General features: G+C 34.0%; 2 protein-coding genes across 2 annotated transcripts; both read right to left on the bottom strand.

Moving 5' to 3' along the window:
* Positions 1–1,245: 1,245 nt before the first annotated feature.
* On the bottom strand, positions 1,246–4,544 carry LOC121242093 (bidirectional sugar transporter SWEET1). The gene is made up of 6 exons (XM_041139998.1): positions 3,795–4,544; positions 3,601–3,637; positions 3,189–3,284; positions 2,261–2,540; positions 1,834–1,953; positions 1,246–1,661 (listed from the first exon to the last, which is right to left on the bottom strand). Exons 1-6 carry the CDS (start codon positions 3,826–3,828, stop codon positions 1,464–1,466), a joined length of 765 nt encoding a protein of 254 aa, XP_040995932.1. The 5' UTR covers positions 3,829–4,544; the 3' UTR covers positions 1,246–1,463.
* A 9,765-nt stretch (positions 4,545–14,309) lies between these two features.
* LOC121242090 (pentatricopeptide repeat-containing protein At3g29230-like) lies at positions 14,310–17,212 on the bottom strand. The gene is made up of 2 exons (XM_041139994.1): positions 14,800–17,212; positions 14,310–14,693 (listed from the first exon to the last, which is right to left on the bottom strand). Exon 1 carries the CDS (start codon positions 16,796–16,798, stop codon positions 14,981–14,983), a length of 1,818 nt encoding a protein of 605 aa, XP_040995928.1. The 5' UTR covers positions 16,799–17,212; the 3' UTR covers positions 14,310–14,693; positions 14,800–14,980.
* Positions 17,213–17,509: the final 297 nt, after the last annotated feature.

Genomic DNA, 17,509 nt, shown 5'->3' with positions numbered 1-17,509 from the left:
GTTAGGAATAGAATCAGAGCCAATATAAATTAGAAGTGTGGAGTTTGAATTGTGACAAGGATAAAGGAATGGTCTCATGACCAAGACATCATAGATCATTTAAGAGGGGAATTATAATACCTTATATAGGAGGTGGTGAATATGACCATCCAAACTGTTAGAGAGAGAGAGAGAGAGAGAGAGAGAGTGTGAGAGAGAAATTCTTGTCATTTATAATTATGATTTCAAGGAGCTCTAATTATAACAATAGCTAGTCCTTTCAATCAAGCTAAGGACTTGTTCTCGCCACAACGGATAATTATCCGATCGACTTCGGGCGAAAGTACCAACATTCGAAGGAGAGAATTTTTTCAGAGCAAAGAATCGAAGATGGTAGTGTTAGCTTAATAACTTTGATACCATGTAAGTAGTACTTTTGTGTGATAAGTACTCTTCTTAAACGCTTGTTGTTTAATTTTCTTGCTCAAAATGTAATGATCAGTTAGGGAATCGAAATAAATTACAAGCTGTAAGAGGTAGAGTACTTTGCAGCAATGTGCATGATCATCACTATCATGTAGGGCTTACTTGAAGGCTCCTTGTGTTGATGGTTTTACTTTTTTTGGTTTGGAGACAAACGGCTACTTGACAACGTATACCCTTGTGTTGCGCTGATTTTCCTTTATTGATTTTCAACCGTTACTTGACAACTCCACTTCTTGTTGTTTTGCATTTCTGGTTCGATACAACACCTGACATTATCAACAGTGTTTCACGACTTTTACAAAAATTCCTTGCTTTTTTTAAGACCACAACTCTTTTGCTGACAACCCTAACGCGTTCCAATACAAATGGCAAGCTTTTCGTTTGTTTTTATTTATTTATTATTAATTAAGAGAAATGATAAATATAGTCTTGAATGTGCAAGTGTCGTACAATCATTTTGAAAAAAGTAAATAAATACATGATCCACCTAAAATAAAAATTATTTTTTTAATAGTAGACCCTACTTTTTTTCAAAGCGACTGCACATACGGCGCTTGTGCACTCTACGACTGTATATAGCATTACTCATGAAAGGTCCATGCATGCCGATCATCATCATCCACATTTCACAAGTGTACCCAATTAAGGTCTCCTTTTCCACATATATATTTCACACAAGGAAAAGACACAGTATCTCAGATTAGTACAGTATGTGCACTTGTGATTCAAACACTTGTATCATATATTTAAGCTGTAATATCCAACTAGCTAAGAGCAAAATCAACAAGAGGTGGAGGTCTAAATATTTAAGCCACCCAAAGTTCACTTACAAGATTGAAGCTAGCACTAGATCATGCAGAAGTGAAATTCGATACTAAAAAGTTAAAAACTGAAATACAGGATCATTGAAAATGATCGAGGTGGTCGGTCCAATCCAAGCTGCTAGGGGCTGGCTTGAATTAACCAGCTTGTACGCCATGCTGCAGCATGCATGTGTCTTAGACATCATGTTCTGGCTGAGCTAGTGATCCGTTTGTGTTGGATTTCTTTGCTTGGTTTGGTTTTGGGAGCCCCATTTCCAAAGATTCTTCTGCACTAGTACTAGGTGGTTTCTTGGTCCCTCCCTTTTTGTTTCTGTATATGAAATACAAGATCAGCTGCATGGTCCCCAGACCACACCCGAAGCCATTGGGCACCTGCACCAGTATCAGCATTTGCACATTTCCATCAAATCAGGCCATTTCGAAATGCATGCACAGAACTAAGAAATCATGGAAAGTTATGAATTTGACCACTGAAGTTGGGAATCACAACATTCCAACTGCTGCTGCTACCATAAAAGAAATTCAGAGAGAATTAGGTACTCACATAAACGAAAGGGTCACCGCCGAGGAGCCCAAAGACAAACCAAGAAGTGCCACACAAGAACACGAACAGGGACAGGAAGAATGGCATGAATTCAACACTCTTAGTTTTGATCACAGTCCTCTGCAATCATGTTAAAACAAAATTAATATATCATCTGAATTATTAAAAATTATTAACTAGCCTGTTGATATATATTTTTTTGATATATTGAAGAAGGAAGTTTCGAACTCTAGACCTCTATTTTAAGTAACGATATCGAACCTAATTGACTTAAAGCTACATTAATTAATCAAAAAATAAAGGTGAAAACTGCAAATTTGTGGCATTAATTGAATCTGGGACCACATGACCATTCCTTCATTAAAGAAATAACAAGGAAAAAAAAAAAAAAAAAAGAAAGAAGAGAAGGTAGAAATTAATATCTTACCATAATTGATAGGGGTGAGGCATACATGATAATGGAGAATATGGTAGTAGCAAAGCCACAGAAGATCTTCCTGCTCTTGTCATGCAGGGCCAAGAGAGACACCAGCGCCACCATCGCGAACACTGCCAGCACGAACATCAGCAACCCGAAAATCTTAGCTTTCTCCCTCTTTGCCGCAAATATGATGAAGATGATCACATATATAGACTCGATTACAGAACCGGTGCCATTGATTGTTGCCACCAAAATATTGTTAGGGGACACAAAGGGAAGGCCATACCTATATAATTTGATTTGGAGTAGAAATCAGTAACAAGACTTGGAAACGTGACCAAAACTCCAATAACACAATAAAATAAACAAATATTTAATTGCAAGCCAGATTTTGGAGAGAAAAAAAAAGGGGGAGGGGGCAAATATGTCATTCTGTCTAATTTGCTAGCTTCCAACCATCCATCACAGGAATCCTGGATTACATGAACTTAACGTGAATTAACAGTAAAACCCCTATAATCACTACTGTTAAACACGCACGTAATCCATGACATAAGCAGACAAGCGGATAAGGTTAAAAAAAAGAGAAATTCTATTTGTAATTTGAATAGAGGACGGATTGAATGAGAATAAAAGGAGAAAAATGATAAAAGGATATTATTGTAATTTTAATTTTTTTTAAGGAAATATGTTTGCATCAGCCTAAGGTGTGCTGCGGTAAAAAAAAAAAAAATTAAATAAATAAATAAATAAATAATGTGAGGTGTGCTGCGGGCTGTAGACTAATGTATAGCAAGCCTCTTTTTTTTAAATATAACTATATGAATTTATATGATCCGTCCTCATTTGAGGACTGTATATAGACTGACTCAAAAAAAAAAAAAAAAAAAAGGGAGTAAAATAAGGAAAGAAACACTTGAATAAATAAGCTTACCAAGCAGCAAGGAGGCAGTTAAGCAAGGTCATCACGTAAGGAATGCCTGAAAACTCCTCTGTGGACTTGTTCTTTATGATCCTCTTGAATGTAATCCTACCACACGTACACAGATTATTCACAAACCATTCACACAAATTGAAAGAAGAAAGTTAGCATTTTTTCTGGGATTATACACCAGAATAAGCAGATGATTAAACACATAATGCCAAATGGTTTCAAGAGAAGACTAGGAGGAAAAAGAATCGTATAAACTTGTCCAAGAATGAAAAAGAACTGCACGAAAACTCAAAATGGTATGTAATATCAGTACACTTATGGAGATCAAATAAGATAAGTTGACAAAATAGGACAATTTACTGGGCTAAAAGGGAATCCATAAGAGAGAGACATGGCTATCAATGACACATACGTTGGGGACAAGAAGAGGAACAGAGCAGTAGCGTTTCCTGTAGCAAGAGACAGAGAAAGAGAGAAATTAATCATGAGTCCAATACGCCAGGAATATAAACCTTCAACAGAGAGAAAGTGATGATGCTTTTCATGGGGATCACATAATAAAATGAAAAGAAAAGAGTCCAATTTTAGGAGAAACTGGAAACCCACCCAAGATCCCGAACAAGAAATGAGCAATAGCCATTGTCTTCAATGTTTTCTCCACCAAATCTTGAAAGGAGAAAGAGAACCCAAGATTAGGATGGGCCCTGAAAGAGTCAGATATCTCTTTTTTCTTTCTTGTTTGCTTGGCTCGAGTTTATGGGTAAGGAGAGATATAGCAAGCAGCAGAGTAAGCAGCAGCAAGTGGGTATATCGAGGCGCAGGCTTCTTTGCAAACGGCAAATATGGGATTTGAGCGGTGCAAAGCTAGAAGCAAATGGGTGTTTATATAACAAAATATCAACAGATCGGTACTTACAGCTTTCGGGCAGTAAATCTGGATTATTGAATTTGATCTTATCCGTACGTATGCTTGAGTGAGAAAAGCTGTCTACTTCTTATACTCTCTCTCTGTCTCTCTCTCTCTCAGGTCCGTTTGCCAACTGACATGAACGTACGTACGTGTGGATACGTATAAGGTGACACAGTGAAAACTGAAAACGAAATGAGAAGGGTTAAGATCAGGTAGGTAGATACCCATGCCATCCAGAAGTGAAAAAAGAGTGTTAATTTGCACTGAAAACGTTTTTTTGAGGATAAGGTCGGTGTGGACGTTTTATTCAGATAGACGGGATTCGTTGGAGGTTGGACAAGTGTTTGTTTCGTAACAGGATATATCATCCTTTAAAGGATTCGGCCGGTTTCGATACCAGAGCCAAGTCCACGTTTGAATTCTAATTTCATAATTATAATAATTATGTGCCAATTATTAGATAATTATAAGTATATATAATTAAGTACTACTTCAATTAAGGTTGGCAGAATTTGTGACAAATATCATTTTGCTGGTAGAGGTCAGATCAATAGGACAATGATACAACTTAATTATTACTATGGGCAATGTTACTCTGCCGCCAGCATTTATCGCTGTGCGGTTCAGTTTTTTTTATTTTATTTTTTATTTTTTTAATATATTTAAATATTTTTAAAAAATAAAAAAAATTAGACTAAGTAAAAAAAAAAAAAAAAAAATTTACCAAGCGGTCAAGTTGAAGCGGCATACTAGTATTTTCTTATTATTATATATTAAAATATTAATATTTTCTACTTTAATTTAAAATTTCTGTCTTGCAACAGTTCAAAGTAAATAAAATAATATGTTTTTAATAGTTAATTGTAAACAAATTGTAGTATAGTTGTTCTTATATCATTTTTCCAGATCAATATAGGGTACTGAACAACATGTGATATATTCGTTTGTTTATAGTTGTTTATATGGACTACGTAGGATCTTAAATTTTAAGATCTTGAACTGTGTTATCCATGGCGGACATGACGAGGGTATATATATGATCCTTATCTATGGAGTTAAAATAAAGGGGTTTTTAGTAGTTTTACCAATGAAGAACAAAAAAGAAAAAAGAAAAAAGAAAAACAGGTTTATTTATTTTTTTAATAGAGTAATTCTACTCATCATTTATTTTTCATCATCAAATGATGTGGCAGTAGATGATTGAAGATTATTTATTATATTTCACTTATAAACCTATTATCTAATGTTATATCATGGGATGATGAGAGAATGTTGAAAAAATAGAAGATGAATATATATTTTTTTTTGGCAATGATTGAAAAGGCTGAAAATATGATATTTTTAAAACCTTTTTAAATATCGATCGTAGAATATTATTTAGATATTCTAAACAGAAATGTCACATGAAAAAAAAAAAAACCATATATATAATTTATTGATTCTCTCACATGTGATGATCTGATCAGATGTCAGGTCATTGCATGTGCCATGCACTACTACAAAATAATAAAAATAAAAAACTATCAGAAGGTTACAAATCTGAGGTATGGGATTTCTGGCCGGACTCAACAAAAATTTCTGCTAATTAATTATCAATTGTTTTTTTTTTTTCTTCTTAAAATCTCATGATCTATTCTTTTAATTAACCTGGAAAAAGGAGATCATGATCAGGCTGTGCAATGGTTATCCTTGTGATAGGATATATATATATATATATAAACTCCTGATCTTGCGGATTTATGATTTTTTTTTTTTTTGGATTTATAATATATTATTATATATCCAAAACTACTTATTGATCGGAGAGGATAAGGTACGTAATATTTAAAAGTGGCATGTAACAACATATAGTGTGTGTATATATATATATATATATGAACTTAAATGCCTAATTAATTAGGCCTCGAATGTTTACGCAGTTAACATTTAATGAGATTAGATATTTTGTTAAAAATTAAATATAATATTATTTTTATTTTGAAGTTTAAAAAAATTGAATTGTTTATTATATTTTGTGTTGGAGTTTTGAAAAATTGTAATGATTATATAAGATGAGATGAAATAATTTACCGGCCCTAAGATACATAAGTAGTACGTGGAATATTTAATGTTTCAAAATTAGCATGAATTAATTTACCTAATTATTAATCTTCATTACTAGTACTACTAATTGATAATGAGAAGTGTAGGAATCAAAATTAATTAGATCAAGAGTTACGTAACAAAAAAAAAAAAAAAAAATCAGGTACCGGATTGTAAACTTGGATTTCAGATTTAAAATTTGGATTCATCTGGGTTTTGGCTCGGGTCTAACCAGGGTTGACCTGGTCTGGGTTTTGGCCCGAGTTTGAAACCCAGGTTCCGATTCGGGTATACCCGGAGTTTTGGGCCGGAATTCGGATGAACAATCCTATTTATAAATTTTTTATGCACTCTATACTAATGTGATTGACTGCATTACTTTTTTTAATACAAAATAACTACTTTAACTAATTACATTAATAAAGTATTCAAAAAATACATAAAAGTAATTATACGTAGCAGAATTTATTACGTAAAGATCATCATGATGTGTTTGGACCACCTACCATATCTGTTTCGATCTACTGCATGCATGGAACTGCAAGGAGAGATCGAAAAAGTCCATATAATATATAATATTGATCTATCTTGTAATTAGAGGTTTGAGTTAGCAAAATATCTCATACTTTAGCACAGTTGATAAGTTTTTGATTGATTTCATGTGCCGAAAGTGATTAGACCCAACTAATGCAGCTGATGATCTTTCGTCAAAATTAAGGCAGATAACGTTAAAAATCCACAAAAACCAACCATATATTTATTAGAGAATATTAATATTAAGTTATTTTATTCTCAAATCAGTTGATAGAGTACATGCACCATCTATCCAGTTACTTAAATAGTAATATTTGATTTGTAAGATTCAAATTTTAAAATTTATCTTTCAAATCAAATTATGCTATGCAAATATTTTACTAAGTATACTCTACATACTGAGAATAGAATTTTTCATTAATGTTTTTGAAATTCGAAAATAATTAGCATTCAAATAGGAATTAAGCACATTCTTTAGGAAGGAATTCTATAGAGATGTGAATCCATCATTCAAAGTAAAAAAAAGTTGAGATCATTCAACTCATACTCAATTAGAAAGTTTGTAAAATTCTAAAGAAAATGCTAGGTTGTCCTTGGGTTTGATTGCTTGTATATTTTTAATTTTTTTTAATAGTTAAGGAAGTAACTACTAATAAATTTATATATTTTTTAAAAAAATATTTAAAAATATCTAAAAAATATTTTAAAAAAAATAAAATAAGTGCAATTGTCTTAAGAACACGCCTAACCGTACATGCTGGTTGACTGAGTAGCATGATCCAAATTCTAAACGATAAGTAACTCCTATACGTTTTGATAAAACGGAGGGCCGGTCTTACAGAGACATGAGTTTTACAGCATCCATTGTGCAAACTAGCTAGGAGGTACTTATCAAATCAATTTTTGCCTCTGTTTTTTATTAAGTACGTCTCTATCAAAACATGAGGTAATGGTACTTATCATTTAAAAATTTTCAAACGTTTTAATTGAGTAGTTGCATGATTCCAACTTCTTATTTTCTTTCTTTCTTCTTTCTTTCTTCTTCTTCTTCTTTTTTTTTCTTCTTTCTTTTGAATGATAGATTCACAAGAATGATAGAGTTATTCTATACGATAATTAACAATTTCTTCAAGGAAAATGTTTTTTTTTCCTTCTATTCTGCTGTTGATCTTTACTGGTTTTACTCATGATTTTCAGCCATAAAACAGGGACATTATATTTTTAAATAATTTATACATGATGACCAATAATCTCTGCGTGTGTATGTATGTGTATGTATATATATATATATATATATATATATATACACTTAATTTTTCAAAAATATTTACGTAACTCATGACAAAACCTAGCTAAAGTATCAAATTTACAATTAGGACTCGTTTGAACAGTAGATGAGATAAGATAAGATGAGATGATATAAGTTTAGATAACTTGAAAATAATATTGTTAGAATATTATTTTTTTAAAATTTAAAAAAGTTGAACTATTTATTATATTTTGTATGAAAATTTAAAAACAAAATAATGATAAAATGAGATCGTTTCTCTAATATCTAAACAAACCCTTAGTCAATGGATTGATCGAGAAGGCGAATGAATCTCAGAAGTTGTTCTCAGAAGGCTGCGAATGATATCGTGATGAACATCTTTTAAAGAAGATGTTAAAAGAGTTTGGTTTACCAAGAATTTGGTATAGTAATAATTAGTTGGTTTACTAAGAATTTGGTTTACTATACGTTAAGAGGGCGTTGCCTCCTTATCAATACCGACCAGTACTAGTCAATATCCAAAATGATAAATATTCAATAATTTTCTGTATTTTCTTACTTTTTATAGGATCGAATCGATCTTGAACTCCAACATCATAACTTTACCACTTTATCCTCAATTGGTATTCTACGAAGCGGGGGCAAAATAGTAAAAATTAGAGGTGTTCCATGTTCCTATTGGCTCAAGCATGAGACGTCATACCATAAAGTTATGGTAGTATAATGTTAAGACTTAAGAATGGGTGTTGTGCATTCATTTCAATAGATTAAATGATTCTACTAATTTGGATTGTATGAACTTTTGTCATCTCTATTTTCAATCAGCCAGTTTAAACTTTTAGGATATATGATGATTTAACACAAAGTTAAAACTCACTACACCGTAAATTTTTCCTCTATTTTTGAGCTCCCCAAACATATGGTTAGCAAATTTTTTGCTTTGGATTGTGTAGGTATTCCTGATTTCCATCATTAATTTGTAATGTTTTTAACTTTAAGCAATAGCACTATATTATTGTATTTTCTAGTTGGCTTGTGTATTTCAATAAAATTTTTCATAAAAACTTGGTTTTCGGATTGTTTTTGTAATCTCATTGCTCTCTTTGTATAAGGTATTCTTCCACTAAAAGTGAGGGTTTATCAATAAAATTAGAGTACCATTCTCTTTTATTGAAAAATAAAACACAATGTTAAAACCATCAAATTCAATCGGATTGAATTTTATTGATATTTACTCTCTCTATATATGTGTGTGTATAGGGAGAGATGCTTAGTCATGCATAAGGGATCCTATAAAAATAAACAAACAAATTAAATTGACATAACTTGATGTGGTATATTAGATTTTAAAATAATTTTTATTAATGTAAATTAGATCTAACATATCATGATATAAATTTGTGGGTTTATTTTTGTGAGCTTTTTTTTGTAAAGGTAGCAGTTTCAGTTCAATTTGTGGTATATCATGTATGCATATGAAATAGTTATACATGCATGAAAATAATTAATTAAACCATTGTTATAACTACATGATTGATTACTTAATTAGAAGAAAATAAATAATACTTACGTACTAATTAATTGCAACCTCAAAAGCAACCCTTCTAGCCTTTTTTTTTTATTTTTTATTTTAAATCAAGTTTCATTAACATAGAACGTAACCCTGAGAGCTAGCTTAAGCATTAACTTAACCTGACGAGGTTCTTAATTTAGGATGATGATCATGATTTCTTTCTGCTAATTACCCAATATATTTTCTATTATTAATCAAATACCCAATTTTCAATTATTAATTCGCAGTGTGGTAATTAAAATTAAGGGTATATATGATGATATATATATATATATTATATAGAAATATCAATGAATTAGTTTTAGAATAATGCAACTAAGTAATAATTAAGGGCGAGACAACTAGAATAATGGATTAGATTCATGCTGCATTATATCATATACTGGCTCATGATCATTGTATATATAGCTTTTAGTTTTTTTTTTGGAATATAGCTTTAATTAAGTTCTTCCTCTAGGTGTTGCGATTTAAGACTAGAGGATCATCAAATTTGTTGGGGAATCAAAATATTTTACTTAAATTTTTAATTAACACGATCCCTAGCTATCTAGCTGCTACCTACTTTAATCATGTAATTTTATCATGTGTTGGACTTTATAATTTATTGAGAGCTGTTAGTACTGTATATTAATATTCTTCCTTAATTAGTTAGATTAACATATGATCACCTTATATTCCTAGCTAGCTAGCTTGCTGCTATAATTACTTTAGGTTGTTCATATTATTTTTTACTTATATCTTGATATTATTGAAAAAATACTGTTTATTTGTAGCCAGTTAATTCTTATTAAAATGACTATTTTATATCAAAATGATTCTATTATCGTCACAAATAGTTATATTCGTATTATAATTTATTGACTAATATAGTTTTACTCCCAGTAGACTTTTTGCCGAAATTAGTAGTAATCCCCACGAGTGACACCAAAATAAGCATTAGATTATCATACTTTTTCCGCCAATCTTTCTGTCGGGAAAAAACATTTCCAATGAAATGACTTTCCAAAAATATTATTTGCCACGAAACCTTTTTATTAGAAATATTATTCGCCGATTATATTGCACGAGCTCCCCACGACTAAAATAAGTCAGAATAGACTTTTTTTTCCATCGATTTCACACCTGTTTCCACGAAAATACATTGCGGCAAAAATCAATATTTGTTGTAGTGATTGAGGGGCCGGGAATAACAACAAATTCATGCAACCATCCCAAATTGTTAGGACTATGACCTGAATGAGTGAGTTGGTTTTCAATGTACAAAAATCATGAGATGTAATTAAATTCTTTTGTTTCTTCCTGAAAAAATGTAAAAGATACAAATTTCTAAAGGGCATACGTTTTGATGTGGACGGACCATTTTAACTTAAAATTAGATATCATTAGCTAGATAGACTCACATAATTGGACCTATCAAAATCAAACATTGATGATGAGGGAAAGAACTGAAGGTCTTTTTTCCTGCCTCAAGAAGGCTAAGTTGCCTTTGCAGGGGGGACTCTTGAGCAGATGCTTAACGGCTGAAAGAGCACCGCATCTTGCTGTTATAAATATCCTTGCTAAAGGTTTGGCCCCATATAAGAACATCAAGCATTTATAATATGCAATATCAGATAGGACAAGTTCACCTCCAAATCCAATAGATTTGTGGACGCAACTTCAACCATCATAAATGAGCTTCTCTTTGTCCTTTGTTCTTTTAATTTGGTCAGTTTTTGGGTATCCTATGAGCCAGGTAATAAGTCTGCATTGATAACAAGATTGAAACGAGATAGCCAAAAATTTATTTCTTTCTTTCTTGCTTCTTGATCTTCTTCTTCTTCCTTTTTTTTTTTTTTTGGGTTATTCTATTTGGGATAAAAAGATGCATGCACTTGATGGAAAATGATTTACTTCTTAAATATTCATGCATGCATGTAAAAGGTTGATATGGTTGATGGAAACAGATGAGATTGTAATTTGCTTTGAATGATTGAATCTAGAGGGCCTGCAAGTGGACAACTAGACGAGTCAAAAGTGATTTCATGATATTTTTTTTCCTTTTTCTTTTTCCTGTTTCTTGACTGATGATCGATTTGATCTCCCTTATAATTTTTCTGCCCTCCCCTGTCTCTTTCAATTGATTTTTCTGCCCTACCCTTATAATTGTGTTGGTATTACCATCAAAACACATGATTTTGGAGCTTAATTAAAAACAAGGAAACAAGATTGCCAAACATTGCCTGCCAGAAAATTTTGCCTCCCTCTCTTTATTCACTTCGATCATTATCGAGAGTAAGTTTTCAGGTAGGCATAAATCTCGTGGATTTTATGCGTGAAAACAGCTACCTTTTGTGTATCTGCAATATCATCCCTTACCAAATGTAGCACTTTTTTTAAATTTATTATACTGTTCCAAGTTTAGGACTTTTGTCTATAAAGTGTTTTCTCTACTCTGTCTTAGACAGAGTATGAGATTTGTTAAACTCTATCTCGGATAGAGTTGTTCTGTCTCTCAGGTGGTTTGAGAGAGGTTTGCAGCATGGATTAGATCATGTTAGTCATAGTTGTGTACTGGGGAGCCATTAATATTGTAGTTGGCTTGTAATGAATGTTTCAGGTCAAAATTGTAATGTCCGTTATAAGTGAATGCAATTTGTTTTTTCAAAAATTTGCAAGGCCCTGGCCAGGCCTCCTACCATCTCAGCTTGTTCATAGGAAAACGAACATATATAAATAATATAATGTTAAAGTAAAAAAGAGCAGAAGGTGCAAAAACTTTGTTGCATGGCATTTGGAATATATGCATTAATTTCTATGATATTGACAAGATTTGATCCTTTCCCAACTCATATTTCCAATAAATTCCGTGACTGAATTTCGCCAAATATATCGCTTTTTATTGGCATCAAAATAATGAGCATCAGATACATGAATATGAATAAAACAAAAGAAGATCGCATCATATACAAGCAAACATCTCTTTCTATCTATCAATAACTGATGCTTGTCAATGTGTCGCAACCATTACTTGCTCGATATGCCTTATGCTTGATTGGCTTGATTGATTGATTTAACATCCTTTTGAGAAGCAAAGGCAAAGAGAGAATGTCAACAAAAAGAACAAGATAGTTTGGTATATATTGCAGGCCTTCTGTATCTTCAACATTTATTAGTAAATTGCTAAAACAAATTAGAGAATGTGATCGCAGTTTTCCTCAATGCAGGAATGGTGTGTTCTTATTATATAAGAGCCAGAAAATCATAGTTTTTGGCTTAGATTGGCTTCTGTTGAGGAATAATTTTACATTGCTTGTGTACAAGATCTTGGGCATGTTTATAAAGAATGAACAATCTTCTCTTAGAGAACTGGTTTTATGAGATGAGTCAGGCTCATGAATTTTTTCATGGTATTAGAGTTTGCCACAGGACGAATGGAGGTCCACACTACTTATCTCATGACAAGAACCAGGAAAAATACTGGCTTGCACGTGAGGGAGGATGTTGAGAAATAATCTCACATTACTTGTAGATAAGATCTTGGATATGTTTCTAAGGAATGAACAATCCTCTCTTGGAGAACCAGTTTAATGAGATAAGTTAGGCCCATGAAATTCTTCAGCTTCCATGCAAAGAAGTATATCCTATCCATTATTTTTTGTTCATTGGTAATGCTATACGTACTCTGTTTCATGGGAACTGCCCCTTTCATCTGTGCTGGTTTTTGAACCTCCCAGAAAGGTGTGAGAATTACAGAAATCTTCTATCTTTTTTGTCTGTTCTTTCCTCTTTTCACGATCTGGTTACGTGGCTGTACATCTGATATAATTCCTCTGCCACAAATTAGCTAGAAAAAGAAAAAAAGAATCATTATCTTAAATTAAAATAATGTATCTTCTAGCATCAACCACAGTATGTGCAGATAAGCCAGTGTTTATAGACATTGAGGCCAGAAAATGCCAAAATATAAATGATAACGCACCATAAGATTCCATAACCTGTAACATTATTGCCATATGCACGTCTAATTCTTCTAGAATTTCACAACTGAAATATGTGATTCGGTAAAAGATTTATTAATAAAAGCACTTACTGATATGTCAAGAACTTAGACTATCATAACAAATAAAATTAAAGCAACTCTGGTTGCACAGTGATGCCATAGCTATGGCTGCTATTCTGGTTTCGACATTAGTGTGAGTATAAATCTAAATTAATGTGAACGGAACCAGAATCCTAACGCAAAACCTCAAATAGCACCTAGAGCCCTAAAAGCCACTTCACTAGGGCATCCAAAAGAATGAAGTCTCTCATTATCCCTGCTTATTAGATGGAAGTTGAAGCATAGGCAATGGCAGCTGCATCAGTATAATGTTAACATATCAAGAAACCGTTTTTATGATATGAAAAATGAAAAAGAAAGGGTTTTTTTTTTTTTTTTTTTGTTGGGGGGTTGGGGGGGGGGGGGGGGGGGGGGGGGGGCGGGGGGGGTTAAACAAGATGCAGAATTCACAAACCAGGAATCTTTTCTCTACAGAGGATCAGCAGTTTCCAGAAAAGGGCATGGCTCTGGTGGTATTTAGAACAAAGTACATTGGGGTTAGGGTTCTTCAGCCAGAATTAACACAAGCTAGTAGCTTCAATTCCACCTGTTCCTTATATCCCATACAAATGGTTTTGACTTCTTTTTTTGATAAGTAAAATAAAATTCTATTAAAAAAAATAACAAGGCATAGCCCAAGTATACAGGAAATATATGACAGAGAACACCAAGTTAAAAGGTTTCGAGTTCTAATCATAAGAGCCGGTGAAATTAAGTCATCTAGACCATTATAAGTTTGATTGCCATCCATAAATTCCCAGCTTTGTGAGTCTCAATATTACCATCCTTCTAATTCTATTGAACATGACAAAACAAAGATTCTACATTATCAGAACCTTATAGCTCAAATGCTTTTGTGAGGTTCCAATTCTTCTTCTTGTCCCGCATCTCTGACTCTGCTGATGAGAATGGCCACCAAGCAGCCACAACTTTACCGTTTCATTTCACGAAAGATGGTCTCAACAGCCATAATTCCCCTGGCAATAGTTCTTCCCCTTGCCAAATTGCCACCTTTTCAGCAGTAGATGTTTCAGCATTGATTTTACGAGTCATGCCTGCCCACAGTTTTCTGTTGCTTAATTCTACGAGACAGAGGACATTTAATTTGGTGTTTTTTCCCAATTCAACCTCCAAATTTTGTGCAACTAAAACCTCAATTACTTTCTCATTTTCTGGTTCATGAAAGATGAGGTTTTCTTGGAAGCGATCACGATCCAGATTTTAAAGTAAATTTTTCTCCGATACGAAAGTAAAAACTGTTCCAAGATACTCGACTTTCTCATTGTTCATTCTTCCTAAGCCATCCTTTTTAGTGCCATGAACCATGGGATTTTCCCACGAATCATAATTCATCAGACACTGCTTTCAAGTGTCCATTTAAACAATATAAAACCCCATAAATGTCCTTTCTTTGCTCATGACTCGTATCTTTGGCTAGAAACTCATGGACCTTATCCCCTACTTGAATTGAGCTACAACCAGGAACTTTCTCCAAGCCTTGCCGTCTCATTGCGACCCGAGATACCAAAGTATCTTTCCACTGTCCAATTGAGGCGCTCATATTGGAAATAAGCGCCAAATAGCTAGGATTTGAAGGTTCCAGCTCCATAATCTTTCTCGTCACAGATTTTAATATATCCCCTTTTCCATGAATCTTACAAGAACCTAGTAGAGTGGCCCAAATGACAGCATTTGGCTTTAAATGCATGCCTTCAATGAATTCTTCCGCTTCTTCCAACCTCCCTGCCCGACCCAGAAGGTCAACCATGCAACCATAATGCTCAATTCGAGGTACAATATCAAACTCCCGCACCATCTGGCCAAATACTCTTTTGCCTTCTTCTACCAACCCTCCATGAGTGCAGGCTGATAGAACAGCGATGAAAATGACATCATCTTGCTGAACTCCTTCGGCATGCATCCTATCGAAGAGTGCTAGAGCTTCTTTACAATGACCATTAACAGCTAGACCCAAAATCATTGTCGTCCATGTAATTACACATCTTTTAGCCATCTTATCAAAAACTGCTTTTGCATTTTCCACATCTCCACATTTTGCAAAGAAGTCTATTAGAGCATTGCCTAAAGGAATAGTCATGTCGAACTTGTTTATCTTAATATAAGAATCAATCCATTTCCCATGTTCTAGAGATCCCAAATGAGAACAGGCAGAGAGTATGCTGACCAAAGTTGTCTGATCAGGCCTGCACTTGCCATCAATTAACATCTGATGAAACACATAAAGAGCTTGAACAAACTCATGGTTATGAACATAACCAGCAATCATAGCATTCCAAGAGACTGTGTTCTTAACTGGCATCTGATGAAAAATGTTCCTCGCAGATTCAAGATCTCCAATCATAGTATATCCTGAAATCATAACTGTCCAAGAAACTACTGTTCTCTTTGACATCTGATCAAAAATACACTGTGCAGACTCAACATCACCCAGCCGTATATAGCCAGAAATCATGGAATTCCAGGAAACCTCATTTTTTCCTGGCATTCTATCGAAGACAGAGCGAGCCAATTCCATAATTCCAGCCTTAGAAAGCCCCGAAACAATAGAGTTCCATGACACAACGTTCCTCTCAGGCATTGAATCAAACAACCCAATAGCAGATTCTACTTTCCCATGTGCCAAGTACGCACCAATCATTGAATTCCATGAAACAACATCTCTTGTAGGCATTTCTCCAAACACCCGACTAGCCCAATCCAAATTCCGGCCACATTTAGCGTAGAAATCCAAAAGGGTATTCTGAACAAAAACACTTGAACCGAATCCTAGCTTCACAATATCACCATGAACCACTCTACCATCTTCTAGAGCTTCAAACGGTTCAAAACACCTCAGAAGAAAAGTAAAGGTAAAACTATTCGGTGCGATGGTCAACACCTTCATTTGATCGTAAACACGCAATGCGCCCTTATGGGTCTTTCCAATAAAGCATTTGATCATAGTATTACAGGAAACTACATTCGGATACTCAGAATACTGAAATATCCTAACCGCGTAATCAAGCGAAAAAAGTTCGGAGGCAAGTGCAATAAGCTTAGGCAGTACAAAATCACTACCATGGAGGCCATTCATGAGAATCTGAAGATGTGTTTGCTTCAATTCTCTGATAGTTCTAGAGTTCCGCAAGAGTTTCAGCATTCTCAGCTCCGTTCCTCAAAAGACCATAATTCAAGTTGCTTCATAGAGGGAAAAACTGGGGAGAGGGGCATTTAAGTTATTAGGTTTAAGTGTATGGGTGGTCTTGACGAGCTTCAAAACGATATAATACTGATGATCGTTGCGGCAATCGAAGGTTGGCAGCGCGAAAAAGATGAAACTTTGAAATGACAATAACTTTGTCCCAAAACCAACAAGTAATTACACATTACCCAGTACTCTACCATCAATCCAAACCTACTGGAAGAAGGAACGCTACCAGGGAAATTGTTGAACAGGGTTCCTACTGCGTTGAAGAATGTGGTGACTTGGACTGTGATGGTTGATGGGCACGCCGGAAATGGGGAGATGGAGGCTGCAAGGGAAGTTGTAATGGAGATTTCTTTGTTTGGTCATCAATGGTTTCTGGGTACTTCATGCCACATGGTCATGCCCGGGTATGCGCAGTGTGGGTTTGCGAGGAAGCTGATCTTGAAGCATTTCGCAAAATGCTAGATGAAGGATTTGAGTCTGATGAAGTGATTATAATTTATTGCTAGTGTTCTATACCCTTTAAGATGTATCACACAGTGGATTTCTTTTATGCCACCCTCCTGCTTGACACCCTCTACCTAAGCTAACCACAACATGCTAATTGAAATGTCCCTAATCCACCACCTTTAAACCTGGCCAGACTGATCACTCAACTGTCCC

This window comes from Juglans microcarpa x Juglans regia, chromosome 8D (assembly GCF_004785595.1).
Source record: "Juglans microcarpa x Juglans regia isolate MS1-56 chromosome 8D, Jm3101_v1.0, whole genome shotgun sequence".
Classification (NCBI taxonomy): Eukaryota; Viridiplantae; Streptophyta; class Magnoliopsida; order Fagales; family Juglandaceae; genus Juglans; species Juglans microcarpa x Juglans regia.
Note: the sequence above shows the minus strand (reverse complement) of the source record. Positions and strands in the feature narration are given on the sequence as shown.